General features: G+C 45.1%; 1 protein-coding gene and 1 non-coding gene across 2 annotated transcripts in view; both read left to right on the forward strand.

Annotated features, from left to right (window-relative positions):
- PKHD1 (PKHD1 ciliary IPT domain containing fibrocystin/polyductin) overlaps window positions 1-16,108 on the forward strand; it is a 242,386-nt gene that overhangs the window by 46,261 nt on the left and 180,017 nt on the right. The window contains exons 33-35 of the mRNA XM_090136629.1: window positions 48-191; window positions 6,054-6,267; window positions 11,866-12,016. Of these exons, the coding sequence (XP_089992755.1) occupies window positions 48-191; window positions 6,054-6,267; window positions 11,866-12,016 (509 nt within the window). The remainder of the gene's footprint in view (window positions 1-47; window positions 192-6,053; window positions 6,268-11,865; window positions 12,017-16,108) is intronic.
- On the forward strand, window positions 5,424-5,495 carry TRNAW-CCA (transfer RNA tryptophan (anticodon CCA)). Its single transcript has one exon. It is a non-coding gene; the product is annotated as a tRNA-Trp (tRNA).

A 16,108-nucleotide genomic window follows, 5' to 3' on the forward strand; every position in this document is an offset into this window, starting at 1 on the left:
TAGCTACTGGGCTATGTCTTACATCTCATTTTCTGTTCTTCTCCAAGGTGGCTTGAATGGAGGAATGGTTCACCTGCATGGAACTGGATTTTCCCCAGGGCAGACTTCGGTCACCATCTGTGGCAGCCCCTGTGAAATGTTGGGCAATGCAACGACGACGAGCCTTAGCTGCCTCGCACCACGCTTACAAGGTCAGCTAAGACACAAAATCTGGCTTTGTGTTAAAAATATGCCCTAAAACCATATCTTGACCCAAAAGGGAGAGTGGTTGCAGTGTACGTTGTCCTGTGGGAAAAGAAAGTAGAAAAGCAGAATCGGCTCTGGAGAGAAGAGAGGAACCAACATAAGCTTCTGTTTTTTGAGTTTGTTCCAGAGTCTGTTGATGTTAGGGGTGTTTTTGCATCTATGGCCACGGGTTTTGGATCCACCTGTGGCCTGAGCTGCCACATATGCTTTGTGGCTGTGAGTGAGGTGTGAAGTGACAGCAGTTCTTTATGGCTCAGAACCAAAATGTTGGAACTTCATGATCCTTGAGGTCCCTTCCAACCCAAGCCACTCTATGATTCAAGCTACCTTAAATGTCTTTTCTGTGGCTTTTGGCTGTATGATGGGACAGCTTCAGTGGGGTATGAGTTTGGTGGAACAAGGTGAATGTCTGGAAGTGTGAATGATGCACTATGGCCAGTTCATACCTTTGGAAAACTGGAGTTGGGGATTTGAATTCCTTGAGAGCAATATGAGATCATCCCTCAGGTAGAGCATCCTATTTAACAGCAGCACTGTAGGGACTGTTGCCAGTTCTATCTCTCTCAAAGAGAAATAACTGCCCTGGTTTTGGAGAAAACTCTTCCAGACAGGCACAAGACATATTTCCTCCCTCCCCTATTGGCAGCACATTACTAAGCTCCTAATGCTGGCAAGAGGCAGTATTTAAGATTTTTAAATCCCATCATGATATATAAACTCTGATTTTTGAGTGGTGTTATGTGGAGTTGGATTCAGTGATCCTTATGGGTCCTTTCCAACTTGGGATATTCTATAATTCTGTGCTTCTATATATTTAATTCCCTAAACACTATGTACAGAGTGACTGCCTTGGTGCTGCAGCATTGCAATACTGGTGGAACAGATCTTAGCAGCTCCATAGATTTGATACTAGGAGGAAAATCTGGAGATCTACAGAAATCCTTGTGATTCTGTGGCTGTCCAAATGACCAGAGATCTCATTTGGGGACCTGGAAGAAAAGTGGCTTTGAAGGTTTCCATGAGGTTAAATTGCCAAGGTTCTCCTCAAAGGTGTGAGAACTCCATCCTTGGGAACAGTCAGAAGTTGACTTGATCAGCTGCTGAGAAACCCAACGTGAAATTTAGCATTGCTGTGGGCAGGGGTTAGGGTGAGAGGTGTCCTAAAATCCCTTTTATAGAGTCACTGAATCATTAAGGTTGGAAAAGACCACTAAGATAATCTAGTCCAACTGTCAACACATCACCACCGTGTCACCCTCAGTTACTGTGAAATCCAGAAGTTTCTCTTGTCTTTCAGAATCGTTTACTTTGCTGATCCATGAGGGGTACCATTATTAAAAACAAAAAAAAGGATGATAAGGTGTGGAGAATCCCAAACCAAAGCTCAGGCAGTCAACAGGGATCTGCGTATAGTTCATAAGCTGGAGTGCAAACAGCATGAAAAAAAACAAAACTGAACAATATAAAAAAAAACCCAGCATATAAAACAAGGAATTTTAGTCATTGCAGGAAGAACAGCAGAACCAAAACGTAATCAAATTGATCCTAACTGTAAAAAACATTAATAACCGTGCTCAAAATTCGCTGGGCGATGAGGTGGCAGAGGGGGGAGCCTGGGGAAATCCATCCTACAGGCAGCTCTGCAGTTCTTTTTCCCAACACGAGATGTCAGCAAGTGAATGCTGATTGCTGCCCTCTTGCTGGCTGAGGTTTTTGGATGAGAAGATGCAAAGGGGGTGATACCTCCCCATGCAAAGGGACACTTAGAAGTCACCCCCCTCCTCCGTCACCTGCTGTGGTTTTTGCACTTTACTCATCTCAGCAGTTGAGTTACCAAATTATTTTCTGTAATGCATGTCGATGCATTTACAGGATTTTTTCTCCCAATTAAAAAAAGTCCTCTGTGGGTTTACTAGGCTATTTGCAGGCACTGAGAGGTGCATGTAGCCTGTCTGCATGTGGCTGCAGATTTATGTATAACTTTAGTGTTGCTTTCCAGGCTATCTTCCCCTTAATATTTTGTGTCTTACATTCCCCGCAATTTAGGGCATTAAGTGCAGTCTCATCTCATTCTTTACCTGCTGCCATTTGCATGGAGGAGTTTGCCACTTGCAGCTCTCACATCCTTTCTTTTGTAGCTTCCTCCACGTGAAAGAGGTGGCAAAGGGATTCTGGAGATGTGAGCCATGAAGAGCAGGGGGAGTGGTCCTGGTCTATAAGGACCCCTTCAGTGCAGGGGCTGCTGCAGCCAGGTGTGAAGCTCAGTTGCCATTTCCCAGCTCTTCACTTGGCCTAGGGGATGCTAAATGAGAACTCAAGCTGTGCTTCTCCTGTTGGAACACATCATAAAGTGGAAATGCCTCCCCTGCATAGCTTGGGGATGTCAGGGAAGCTCTCTTCCCCTTTTAGTGGTGGGCTGTGTTGTGTTCAACCTGTTCATGATGAGGTATGTTCATGGGGGAGTCCTTAGCTGGTCCATCTGGCTTTCTTATATGGTCAAATCCTTAGAAGCTTAACCTCTGCAGATGGGCCATGGGACATTTTTCCCCGTTAAACAGATGTTTTTCTAAGGTGTGAGGAACCACTGGTCATCCATGAGTCTGTCCCATGGGGTCTTCCCTTAAGAAAAGGGCTTGCAGGGAGTTTTTGGGTTGACCATTGGTATAACCTGGACATAGGAAGTACTTCAATGTGCTTCATTCAGAGCACAAGAAGTAAGAATGCAAGCCCAGGCTTTTTTTATGGAGGATCTTTGTGAGCAAATCTCTGATCTGCCATTAGTCGTGTCACATTGGTAGAAGTGGATGCTTAGAGAAGATGGTTTAGATTAAAAACTAGGAATGAATGAAATGAGGCTGGTTTAAAAGGAAGAGAGACGTGGCTTGTTGGAGCTCCTTGTTTGGAGCAGAAGGAATGAGGGGAAGGAGCTTTGGATGCAGCAATGAAGTGTACCAAGGGGATCCATTGAGTACAACCACAGGGAATATAATGAGGGAAATGGGGGAGATTTGCACATAGAGGTGCAGAGGACCTGCAGAGGAAGTGCTGTAGCAATTGAAATGTGAGTAGAGGCAAGGGTCTCTCACATTTATTGAAGATATCAAACCAAAGCATCCAAATGGTCCCTTCTGCCCTTCAAATCTGGAAATGAAATTAAGAAAGGGGGGTGGGGGGGGGAGTGGGGAAAGCATATTGATTACATGGCAAGAGTGTTCTGACAGTGAGATCTATCAGGCAGTGGAATAGATGCTTGCCAAGTCACCTCTTGGGACTTCTGAAACCCGGCTGCGCAAAATGAATGTCTCGTAGGGAGCAATTCTTCATAGGGAGAGGCTGGACATTATGACCTTAGAAGGTCTCTCTTTTTCCTCTCCCTTTCCTTTTGCCTTTGTTTTCAATTTTTATTTCTTTCGTTTGTAACCTACTTTTTCTCTCTGCTGAGTGGAAGTTAACGTTGCGCTCTGCTGCCAGCTATGTGAGCAATGCATAGATGTGTGTGCTTTGGCACCAGGACTCTTTGGGCAGTTGTTCAACCAATCTGCAGCTGCCCTTGGATCTCCTGTAGGGTTTAGCCTCATCACATGTCCTACAGTTGTTATTAAACAGTGACCCAGAACAAAGCCCTGGTGCTGAACAGCCCAGGATCCTGGCTTAAGCCAGAGCATCCTTCAAAGTGAGGGCTGGGGGCAGCCGGTCCCTAACCCATCACTGACATGCAGAGTTTTGGCTGCCACCGTGTCTGACCTCAGCAGAGATGCTGTGATGGGATGAATGCATTCATCTTGGTGATGGGATTGTGTAACGTGTGATCAGTGGGTTCTGTATTTACAGGATAAAGCATAAAGAAGCTTTATTCTGGGACTCAAACACTTAAGAATTAAGCAGGGAGAGGCATCTCAGAATGAGTAGACTATGCACTTCCAGGATATGCTAAGTGTGTTACCATCTTGAATTGGTATTTATTTATTACTCTTGTTGCAGGAGAGAACAGCAGCTTTCTGCTACCAAGGGTTATTTGCATTTAGTGGTCAGAGGAAGACTTCTTCCTAATTGGGAAGGGTAACATGGAAGTATCAGAACCTTGTAAATCCTCAAGGAAGGGATGAGAAATGGACACAAGTAGTGGTATCACCATCCAATGGACTGAAGCAGTAGTGTATGGAAATGAAGTCCCTTTCTAGGTTGTTCTAGGTGTGTTTATGGAGTGCATGCCCTTTATTATTGCCGTTGTTGGTTAGACATCAAATCTAGTTGTATCATCTCCATGACCACATCTGATTGTGTCACAGCCTTTCCTACCGCTAGTAAGGCAGAACGAGCCTTACCCTCTTACAGAATGGGAAGGAATTCCTTTAAGGAATTTGTTTTACTGCAGATAAAGATGCAGCAAAGGCAAGTTAATAGCAGCATTTAGTCCTTCCGATAGTCGTTTGCCAAAACACAGGTGTAGGTAGCACTGTTTGAAATACACCTGGGGATGGCAACCAGGCCTTCAAGAAGGCATGAGGCTTCTTTGGGTACTAACAGACTGCTAAAGTGTCTCTAGGCATAGTTTCTGGACAATAGAAGTAGCAATATAGGCATGATACCATCACTCCTTTAGGATTTTCTGCCTGTTAACTCTGTCTTTTGTTCCTGAGATCTTTGAGGAAAGGGTCATTTTTGGTTGCGAGAACAGTGCAAATTTTGTGAAGAAGCAGGCAACTTTTTTCTTATTATTCCAAATAATGGTTCATATTTTTCAAGCTTTTTTTTTTTTTTTTTTTTTTCCCCCCTTCTAGATTTGGCAATAGGAAAACTTAATTTCTGTTCACATCTTTTTCCTTAAATCCATTTCAAAGCAAAACAGCTGCTCCCATCACACCTCTTAGCACACCCATGGTGCTAAACTGATCCCCCCATTCACCCAAGCACCCCAGAAGCCCTCCAGGCTGTACAACAGTCTCTAAATCTGCACCTGGATTTCAGATCTTCCGATCCCAGAGATGTAGATCCTTGTCATGCAAGGGGAGTAACATACAGGAACACACATGAAACAGGGAGCTGCTGGGAACCGATTCACCCCCAGAAAGATGTACCAAACCAGAGGCTGGGATGCACAATGAGAAGCAGTGACACGTGTAGCCAACATCTGCTCAGCATCAGTGACCCGTGGGCTGCTCTCAGTGGCTGTCCCTGACCTCGTGGCGCAATGGTAGCGCGTCTGACTCCAGATCAGAAGGCTGTGTGTTCAAATCACACCGGGGTCAGCATGTCCCCATCTCTGGGGTGGTGTGATGGGATGGCTGGCCCAAGGGCAGCTCTTTTGCTCTCCTGCTTCAGATCCCACAGCTTCACCAAACGGCAGCAAATGTGCCCTGGCAGAGGATTTCGCCTTGCTGGGCCTGTATTGGGAAATATCTGCATAGAAGGTGGTGAGGCACTGGAACAGGTTGCCCAAGTTGGCTGTGGATGCCCCATCCCTGCAGGCATTCAAGGCCAGGCTGGATGTGGCTCTGGGCAGCCTGGGCTGCTGGTTGGTGACTCTGCATATAGCAGGGGGTTGAAACATCACTGTGGTCCTTTTCAACCCAGGCCATTCTGTGATACCCTCATCCCATTTTTGGAAGGGAGGCAGTGGATGTCCCAGCCTGGTGCCGTGTCTGGACACTGCTTCGTCTGTCCCTGGTACCCCTCAACAAGGAGAAGTATAGCTGGTTCCAGATGGGGGTTTTAACAAAAAGTCCTTAGCAGGATTGGGTCTGGGGGGGTTAACCTTTTTTCCAACTCAAGCCATTCCGTGATTCATTCCCTTCCTGTCTTTGCAGCATCCTTGGCCTTTCTCTGCAGCCTGACCCACTCTTCTGCCAGCTGCCAAGAGGACAGATCCACCATTATTGAATGTGATGTCCAAGTCATGGTGGGCTCCTACCGCCAGCAAGCACCCAGGTCCTACCTGTACCTGTGTGGGGAAAGCCAAACTCAGCAGCAGCAGGGGGACACCAGCCCTTCCCAGAGCCACACTGCTGGACTCGTTGCCAGGTTAGTTCTACCCAGAAGGTATTTGCTGCCCCTGCCAAATGATGGACTGCAGAAGGAGATAATTCCTAATTCTCAGGCTGACGCCAGGATATGATTCCTAACTCTTAGGCTGCTGCCAGCAAAGCAATTTAGCCTTGAGACCGCTAGAGAGCTCTGCTGGGTCGTGAAATTCATTCCTTGTGTCTATCAAAGCATTTCTATTCCCCCTCTCCCCTCCTCTCCCATCTTTTTTAAAGGGTTTGAGAAACATCAGAAAATCCATCTCGTAAACAGCCTGCTTTGTTCCTTCTTAGGTTTTAATATTTATCTTCTGATCCAAAGCAACATCTGGTGGATGCCAATGGGGAAAAAGATTAGGCATTATGAAAAGCAGAAGCCTTTGTATTTTTTTTCCCCTCCCCTTCCTCTCTCCAAGCAGTTTGATGAGTAAAAAGTTGCAGAGAAAATTCAGCAGGCTGTGCAACATTTACTCAGTAAGGGGTGCTTGGGTTTTGCAAATCCAAGGCCGAGTTGCCTGGAAGTGTGAATTGTTACCTTTGCCTTTAATAGAGCTGTAGAGACTTATACCTGCAGAGCATGTACTTCCAGGAGCAAAAGGCTCGAAGTAAGGAATAAATAGGTGAATTGCACTCTGCAAAAGATACTTAAGCCCTTAAATAGGGAATTAGAATATTGTTGCAGTGCACTGTGTGTGCTTTGTTTCAATGGGGAGTGCTCATTGGTGCAGTCCAGCTGCTTCAGTGGAGTTGCAGAGTTTTGATCTTCATCCTTATCTGGTTCTTATGCCACCAGTAGTGTTACGAGTCATCAAGGTATTTCTGGATGCCCTGTGTTGAGGTGAGAAGAATTGGTGATTACTGAACAAGGACAGCAGTAGAATCACAGAATGGTTGGGTTGGAAGGGACCTCAAGGATCACGAAGCTCCAACCCCCTGCCTCAGGCAGGACCACCAACCTCCACATTTCATAGCAGCCCAGGCTGCCCAGGGCCCCATCCAACCTGGCCTTGAACACCTCCAGGGATGGACGGGGCATCCACAGCCTCTCTGGGCAGCTGTTCCAGCACCTCACCACTCTCATGGTAAAGAACTTCCCCCTGACATCCAACCTCAATCTTCCCTCTTTCAACTTAAAACCATTTCCAGCATTTTCACCCCATCAGCTTTTGAGCTCTGATAAACTCGAGCTGGGTTTCATAAGGAATGGATGTCTTAAGAATTATGGAATTCTTGCCAGTTCAGAGAAAATCTCAGCTAGGCAGGAAGAAATCAGTTTCCTTTTGAGGGAGGGGAAAGGAGAATTCTACTCTAATCTGCACATTGCCAGCAAGCTGCCGGCCAGGCAGTGGATATGTACAGGTGGCCAACTGGCATGTCCAAAGTCTCACTGTGCCTTGGTAGTGTCTGATAGCCTCCTGGGAGACGGGGAGAATGGTTGTATTAGGGGATACAAGAACAGAGAAACTTAAGGGGTAGGAGGGAGCAACTTGAAATTAAGCTGATTGATTTTGCTTCAAAACAAGAAATTTCAGGGGTCTTGACTTGCCCTGCTGAGCTTTGCTTTCCTTTTGCTATTAGCAGGGTAACTGCAAGGCAGGTAATCATAGAATGGTTTGAGTTGGAAGGACCCTTCAAGGCCATCTGTCCCACTCCCTGCACTGAACAGGGACACCCACAGCTCCATCAGTGCTCACAGCCCATCCAGCCTGACCCTGTCTGTCTGCAGGGATGAGGCACCACCACCTGTGCAGCCTGTGCCAGTGCTTAATTACTCTCATCATAACAAACTTCTTCCTTGTATCCAGTTTAAATCTCCCCTCTTTTAGTTTGAATCCATTTCTTCTTGCCCTATCGCAGCTGCTGTGAGGGCACAGTGCTGGCTCATGTCCACCACCAGTACTCCCAGGTCCTTGCTGTCAGGGCTGTGCCTGTTCCTTACGTCCCCCAGCTTGTACTGACAGCGGGTGTTGCCATGACCCAGCTGCACACCTTGCACTTGGATTTGTTGAACCTCATGAGGTTCACCTGTGCCCATTTCTCAGCCTGTCTAGGATGGTATCCTGTCCCTTATGTCAACCCCCTGACTGCTGAGGGTGCACTCGACCCCGTGCTGATGTCACTGATGAAGATGTTAGAGAGCACCAGTCCCAGTATTGACCCCTGAGAGACACCACTCATCACTGATTTCCATCCAGAGTTTGAGCCATTGATCACCACTCTCTGGATACAATCTCACAACCAGATCTTCATCCATCAAACAGTCTACCCATCAAATCCATATCTTTCCAATTTGGAAAGAAGGATGTTGTGGGGTACCATGTCAAAGGCCTTACTGAAGTGCAGATCACATCAGTGGCTCTTCCCTTGTCCACTGATGCAGTGATGCCATCATAGAAGGGCACCAGGCAACTCAGACTTGAGAGTGATGAGGCAGCCCAAGATTGCTGCTTTCACTTATTGCTTTCAAAATTATGCTCAGCTCTTTACTGATTACACATCTGTGCTGTGGGAATTATGATAGTTTTTCTTTTTGCTCATTTTCCTGGTTTGGATTTCAAAATTTCTTCTGCTGCTGCAGATGCATCATCCTGGTGTCAGTGGAGTGAAGGGGGTGGGAGGTCTGAACCTGAGTTTGTCATGTGATGGTGATGGAAAGTCACACAGTTCATTTTATGACTGCTTCATTGTTTTTCTTAACAATGTTTTTGCCCTTTTTAATTGTGTATGTCCCAGAAAGAGTTTAACATCTCTTCAGGTTCTAGATCAAATCAGTCATCATTTTACCTACTGCTTTTGCTTTTTTCAAACTTACACCTTTTTAAGTTCTCACTGAATTTCCCTCCTAATGTGTTCACACTCATACCTTGTGTAGAATTTCAAGTATGGGCTCAAAAGGAATTTTCCAGCACGCCGATGTGTTTTTCTGGTGAGTCCATTTCTAAACCGGGTTTAGCTGATGGCGGGAGAGGACAGAGAAGGGCTAATTTCAGATGAGTTTCTTGATCTGAAAATCTAGGGAAAAATAGAGGAAGGGAGTTGAAGTGAACCAAATGATCTATCTCAGAGCTCTTGAAAATGTGTTTTCAAACTTAATTTCAGGAAACATTCCATTTCCAAATACCAAGTGCAGTTTGTGGCAAAGGGTTTGAAAATGATCGAAGGAATTGTTTGAATTCCCGAAATAATGCCTGCTGGTTGCTCTAATTAATAATTGTAAGTGAAAACAATAATGGAAAAACAAACGAATGAGTTCTGCAGAAAGGTTCATCGGTTCAGACATTCATCCCAGGATGGGAACTAAGGCATAGAAAGCATCGCTGACTTAACTACATGTTCAGTCTTTCCTGTTCTTTCTTACCAGTTTTAGGTGTTTTGAACAAAGCTTCTTCTAGTATAGTCTGTACTTTATGCCCACGTAATGGCAAATGCATATTCCTTAGGAAAGGAAAGGGGCAAGTCTGACTGTTAATGTCGCTGCTGTGTGAATGGCTCCTTTGATTCTCTGTCGCAAATTGCACCTTCTTGTAAAACTGTGCCATTCCTGAACATCATCCTGCATCACAGATACAGGTGCACTTCTTCAAGGACAGGGGGGAGTTGGCTCTTTGCCTACAAGGAGGTTGTGGATACCCCATCCCTGGAGGCATTCAAGGCCAGGCTGGATGAGGCTTTGGGCAGCCTGGTCTGCTGGTTGGTGACCTTGCACATAGCAATGCACTGGATGATCATTGTGGTCCTTTTCAACCCAGGCCATTCTGTGATTCTATGATTACGACTTGGAGTTCCTCTCCATTGACTTAAATTAGCGGCAAGTTGCCAACTGAGCTGCACTGAGCCAAAAACACGCCCCTTCTCCCTTTAAAATAGTTGGTTATTTAAAGATGCAGCTTTTTCTTGTAGCATGAAAAAGAAGTACTCTGCAGTCTTGAAAGATAGCCCAGTCCATTGAATTATCACGCAGGACAAGAGCAGTTCTCAAAGTGTTGCTATCAAAAGCAAGTGTAGTTCCCTACGGCTGGCTTTTGATTATTGATACAGCAGAGGGAAAGGTTCATTTAAATATAGAAATAAAAATTCACTGTTAAAAAGGTTCAGCTACTTGCAGGAAGCTTTTCTTTTCTTTTTTTTTTTTCTGTTGCTGCTGCTACCGTGGCTGCTTCCTTTAGCGCATTAACTTCCTCCTGCCCTAAAAAAAAAGGGGCAACAGAACAAAGGCCCCTACCTGCAGTTAGAGCAGCTCCTTGTTTGCTCAGTGAGCCATCATACCCAGCCCAGCTTCAAAAATTCAGGTTCACCAAATCATCCTGATCGCTGTGCTCTCAAGGAAGCTCTGGCTGTTGGGTTGACTTGGGTACAAGTTGGGCTCCTGACTTTGGTGCATCAACAAATCCTGTCTTTCAGGATGCTGGAAACTCCTGAAAATTCTGGTTTTAACAACCTGGTCCTCTATTTTGTTGAGTAAAAGTCTTTACGTGGGGTAGTGAGGCACTGGAATAGGTGATGTGGATGTCCCATCCCTGCAGTGCTCAAGAGGAGGCTGGATGGGGCTGTGGGCAGCCTGGGCTGTGGGAGGTGTCCCTTTTCATGGCCTATGGGTTGGCTTTAAGATCTCTTCCAACCCATTCTATGATTCTAAATCAGCATTTGAAACTTCTGCTGTCCTTCCTATGAGTTGCAAGGTGTGTATTTGTGTATCTGATGGGTGAGAAAAAGGCACGATGGCAAAGGAAGGAGGGAGGAATGACACTGAAGTGTTCCAAAGTCTGCAGAAGTAAATGGGGAAGCCTTCCCCTCACTTTGAGGGATCTCAGGTCCTATAGCTCCTCGTAACAAAACGCTACCAAAGTCAGCAGCTGTCAGCAGCAAGACCCAGAAAAAATATCTGTTCCCCACCACCTTCTCTATTACTTTCCCCTCCTGTGCAAGGGGAAGCTTTGGAGCAAATGTCTGTTAGTGTAACTGGCACATATATCGAATCTGCTTAGTCTGGGCTGTTAAGTAAGTTTAATTAATTTACTAAGTTAATGTTCCAATGCTAGCAACAAAGCATCATTGCAATCAGCTGGGTAGCAGGAATTGGAACCCCTAAATGAGCTCATTTTTTCACAGTTGGAATTAGGGACCAGTTAGCCAGTTGTGTGGCTTTTCCAATTTCTCCACTTGCCCTAAGGGAGTTGCAAGTTATTCATTCCCTATTGCTAAGTGTGAGTAGGATGGGGAGGGGGGACGTGAGCAAACCCTGCTCCACGTAGGAGTCCATCTTTGATCCCAGCACTGCTGATTCCCTAGCTGTTGTCTGCACTGATCTTCCTTGGTCCTAGACTGGCATTTGCTGCTGTTTGTGATAGTTTGGAGAAGCAGAAAGGCATCACTGAGAGATATTTATGCATGTATTTTATCGTAAGCGCGTGCAGATAAAGGGGGGAAAAACAAATAAACAATAAAAGAATGGAAACAAAATTACAGAAATTTGCAAAGTTTGACAAATGGTGGCCAGGAGTTGCCACAAGCTAATGGCTTGCAATGATTAATAAGAGTAAAAATAATTGCATTTCATTAAGATTGATGACACCCCATTTAACCTCCCTTCTCGTTTCAGCCCTAAAGTGGAAAGAGATGAAGTTCTCATCTATAATAGCTCCTGTAACATTACCATGGAAACTGAGGCAGAGATGGAGTGTGAGGGAGCTAATCAGCCAATTACCGCCAAGATTACTGAGATATGGAAAAACTGGGGCCAGAACACTCAGGTATAATCAAATCTCTTTTACAGACTGATTCAAACAGCTTAAAATTAAATTTGTAATATTGTGTACATTTAAAGGAGGCAAAAAAAAAAAAAAAAAAAAAAAAAAGAAGAAACAATTTAGGCTGAGCAGCAGCAATATATAATATTAAAAGCTTTCCAACTTTGAATAGCAGTTGTAATGCTGTGCAGCTGTATTCATGGTTAACTATGGATAATCGTGTTTTATGAGACATAAATGAGCTCTACCTTATTTTCTGGGCAGTGTGTACCTTTTTTTAAAACAAACAAACAAACAAACAAAAAACCCTCTCCCTTTTGATGTATCAATGCAAATTCTGTTCTAAAAGTGTTATTTTCTGTTATTTGATCAGAAATCTTGTCCACGAGACACGGAGTTCCAGCTTTTCTATAGGGACTTAGCATTCAGCATTTGTGCAGCTCTGCTTCTATGTGGGTTTTGCTCCTCTTTCGTATCCAGAACTGAGACAGGATGGTTTCTCTTGCAGGAAAACAACCACAATGTGTTTATCACAAAAACTCATGACTCTGAGCTAACATCATTGTAAGGCTCAATCTCTACAAATATGATTACAAACCCAAACCTTTCACAGCTCTTGGGGGTGTTGCAGTGTTTTTGGAGGTGCTGAGCTGGAGTTATGGGCTGTGCCTCTCGTGATAAGGAATTCAGAGCAGCTGGGTATTCTGTGACTGCCCAATGTCCCTTTGTCATCATCCTAAATGAGCAGCTCCTGAGATGTTGGTGGAGTTCTACCAGTACTAGGGAGAAGAGTTTCACTCCTGGCTTGTGAGAACAAATGCTGGTTTTCCTCTGGTAAATCAAATTATTATGCAGCCTTCCTAGTACAGGTGAGACCTGGGAAGCTGAAATTCATTTGCTCAGGATTTATGTTAAAGCTCTCGTGGTAATTTTTATCTCTATCCATAATGAGAATTCTTTTGCTGTATCTACCACCCTGCCCCAGAGCAGCAGCAGTATTCTGTCCAAGTCATTTTGGTGTGCTTCCAGCATCAGATTCTGAAGCTTTTAATAAGCTGAGAATCTCTGAATATTTGCCCTGTAAATCTGTTTTTCATGTATATTGCTCTTGCAGCCAAGCATCCTAAAATACCATTGCTGGATAGTGATAGGACAAGGGGGAATGGTTTTAAACTGAGACGGGAGGTTTAGGTTGGATATGAGGAGGAAGTTTTTCAGCCAGAGGGTGGTGAGGCACTGGAACAGGTTGCCCAAGGAGGCTGTGGATGCCCCATCCCTGCAGGCATTCAAGGCCAGGCTGGATGTGGCTCTGGGCAGCCTGGGCTGCTGGTTGGTGACCTGCACACAGCAGGGGGTTGGAACTGGATGAGCATCGTGGTCCTTTTCAACCCAGGCTATTCTATGATGCTATGATTCCTTTATTCTGCTTTACAAAAAGAAGGAAAAAAAAAAATTTTAAGTCTCCCCTTGGCCCGGGAAGGACCATCATAGGCAGCCTTTTCCCTCCTAGCGTTGCCAGCCTTCACAGTGCCCTGGCCTTCCCCTGTTCTGCAGGATGACTCCTCTCCCATGTGCTTGTTGGCTAGCTCTGCTACTCACAGCACACACAGCAATGGCAAGGCCAAGCAAAAACATTTCCTAACATAGTTAGGAAATGCAAGAGGTCAGCACAAGGATGTGCTTAGGCCAGTGTCAGGTCAGACAGCAACTACTCCTTTCCTTTAGGTTGTCCTTACCTAGTGTGCAAAAGATGTCTCTACTGCTGCAGAGCATAGGCCACAGCATAGAGGAGCTGTCACCCACTGCTTTGTGTAGTCCCTTAGTCTCAGCAATGAGATGGTGGCAGTCTGTCTTTTTGGCTCAGGTGGCAACCAGAATAGGAAGAAATGGTGAGGTTTGTCCCTGCTGTGGTTTTTCCACCTGGTGTGGGGTGAATCGGGGAGCTGAGCATCCTGAAGGATGTGCAGGATGAAACCAGCAGTGCTTTCCAATCTGGGATTTGCTGCTGCTTAATGAACCCAGCAGGCATTTGGAATCATTTTATCCCTCTTCCCAAAACTGGCCTGGGTGAGCAGAGGTGGATGGGTGGGGAGTTCAGATAAATGGTTTCAATTTTGGTCCTTTTCTTGCTGACAGCATCCCGTTAAGATTTATGACCTGGTGCAGCATATGCATGCTTCACTGTAGAGATTTAAATCATGTCATGTGAACTGGCCTTACCTTTCCAGTGGAAATAATGGTCCCCAGGTTCTGCACCAAGCAGTGAAATGCATTAATAGCCCCACGTGCAGTAGGATAATGGTGCTATTAGCAGGCAGCACAACTCTGTGTACAAGTAACGGGAATGCATCTCTTTATAATAACATCTGGCACCTCTATCGCACTTTCATGAAAGGATCTCAAAGCAGTCCAAAAGCACAGATACTGTGCTCTCCATTTTATTTTTTCTTGCTTATTCCTTTGCCTGCTGTATGATGCCCAGGCAGGTGTGCCTTAAAACAGCTGAGTTCTTGGGCAGAGGTGGTGAGATGATGTTGGAGCACTGTTTTTTTCCAGAAGAAAAAAGAGGCACGACAGAAAGGCTTGATAGTCTTGTGTTATCAAGAGCATGGAGAGCATTGGTAAGAAAAGAGAAGAAACTTGTCGGAGGGCAGAAAATGGGAGAAAACCTCCAAATATTTGTTGCAGAGGCTGGAGTCTAAGGGATACGAGCTTTGGGGAAAGGACATTATTTTCTTCAATCCTTATAAGACATTTAGTAGGACCTGTCTGTAGTTATCAATAGTATGATCAGTTGGGATTTGGAAGATAGGGCAGAAATAAGAGAAACACAAGCTGCAATGAGATGCTTTTAGCAGCCCTGTTAGCGGCAGCTCACAGACAGGACCTGGTGTGATGGAAGAGGAACCCATGCATTAGGATCCTACTTCAGGGCAAGTGGCAGAGGGAGGTCCATCAGCTTGATCTTCTTTGGCTAGCCAGAACCTTGCACTGGAAATGTTCCATTTGTCCTTTCCTTCATTCTGCAGAGCTGTATCCAAGCAGTGAGTGAATCAGCTCATGAATTCACCCCAGTTCTGTGTGTCAGAATTACTAACAATTGCATGAAATAGCTAACATAACCCATCCAGGAGTTAGACCATAGCCATGCCAGGTGCATTTTGAATAAAAACATGTTGTGAATGCCTCTGTGCCTCCACATATGATTATATTATGAGCATTTCCATGGTGTTGCTTCACCATCTGTTTGAATTCCAAGTTCTTGTGGACACAAACAGAAAAATTCTGTACGATTCAGCAAACATAACGTGTTCTTTCTCAGAAGGTTATTGAAGTGGTTGTTCATCAGACTTTTTATTGTCTTGGATATGAAGAAGCTCCAAATACTAGAGAATCATCGTAGAATCATTCAGGTTGGAAAAGACCTCCAAGACCCCCAGGTCCAACCCCAGCCCACCCCACCATGCCCATTGCCCACATCCCTCAGTGCCACATCCCCACGGTTCTGGAACACCTCCATGGATGGTGACCCCACCACCTCCCTGGCAACTGTGCCACTGCATCACCACTCTTTCTTATGAGGAGAAGATTTTCTTTATAAATAGATACGAAGATGTATTTAATTGAAAAGATCTTAACTCTAGGAGGCTAAACTTTTGGATGATCTGCATGAGATAGCGAAGCCTAATTCTGCAGAGAAGGAGCTCTTCCACCTCTTGTTGCATACCTGTGCTTGAAAATTGGGCTGCAGCTGTCATCCAAAGTTAGAAGGCTGTATCTACCCTGTTCACCTTGTTCATGCTGCTGCCTCGAATCAGTCCCTCAGATTTGCTGTTCTGGTTAAACCTCTTGGAAGAATTTTGGGTAAGATCCTCAGCTGAGGAAAAAAGCTGTCTTTCTGAAGATGCGAGGCAATACCCATCCTTTCAATTCTGTTCTGTTTGCCATGGGTGCAGAATGAGCTGGGCTTGTGTTTGAATTTAGAGGACCTCACAGATTGCTGGAGTTTTCAAGCTGCTGGCTGGAGACCTGTTGCTTAGCAGGCTTCATTGGGCTGAAGTTCACCAACTTGGCATATTCCTTGGATTTCCTCCA

This window comes from Phasianus colchicus, chromosome 2 (assembly GCF_987193195.1).
Source record: "Phasianus colchicus chromosome 2, bPhaCol1.hap1.1, whole genome shotgun sequence".
Classification (NCBI taxonomy): Eukaryota; Metazoa; Chordata; class Aves; order Galliformes; family Phasianidae; genus Phasianus; species Phasianus colchicus.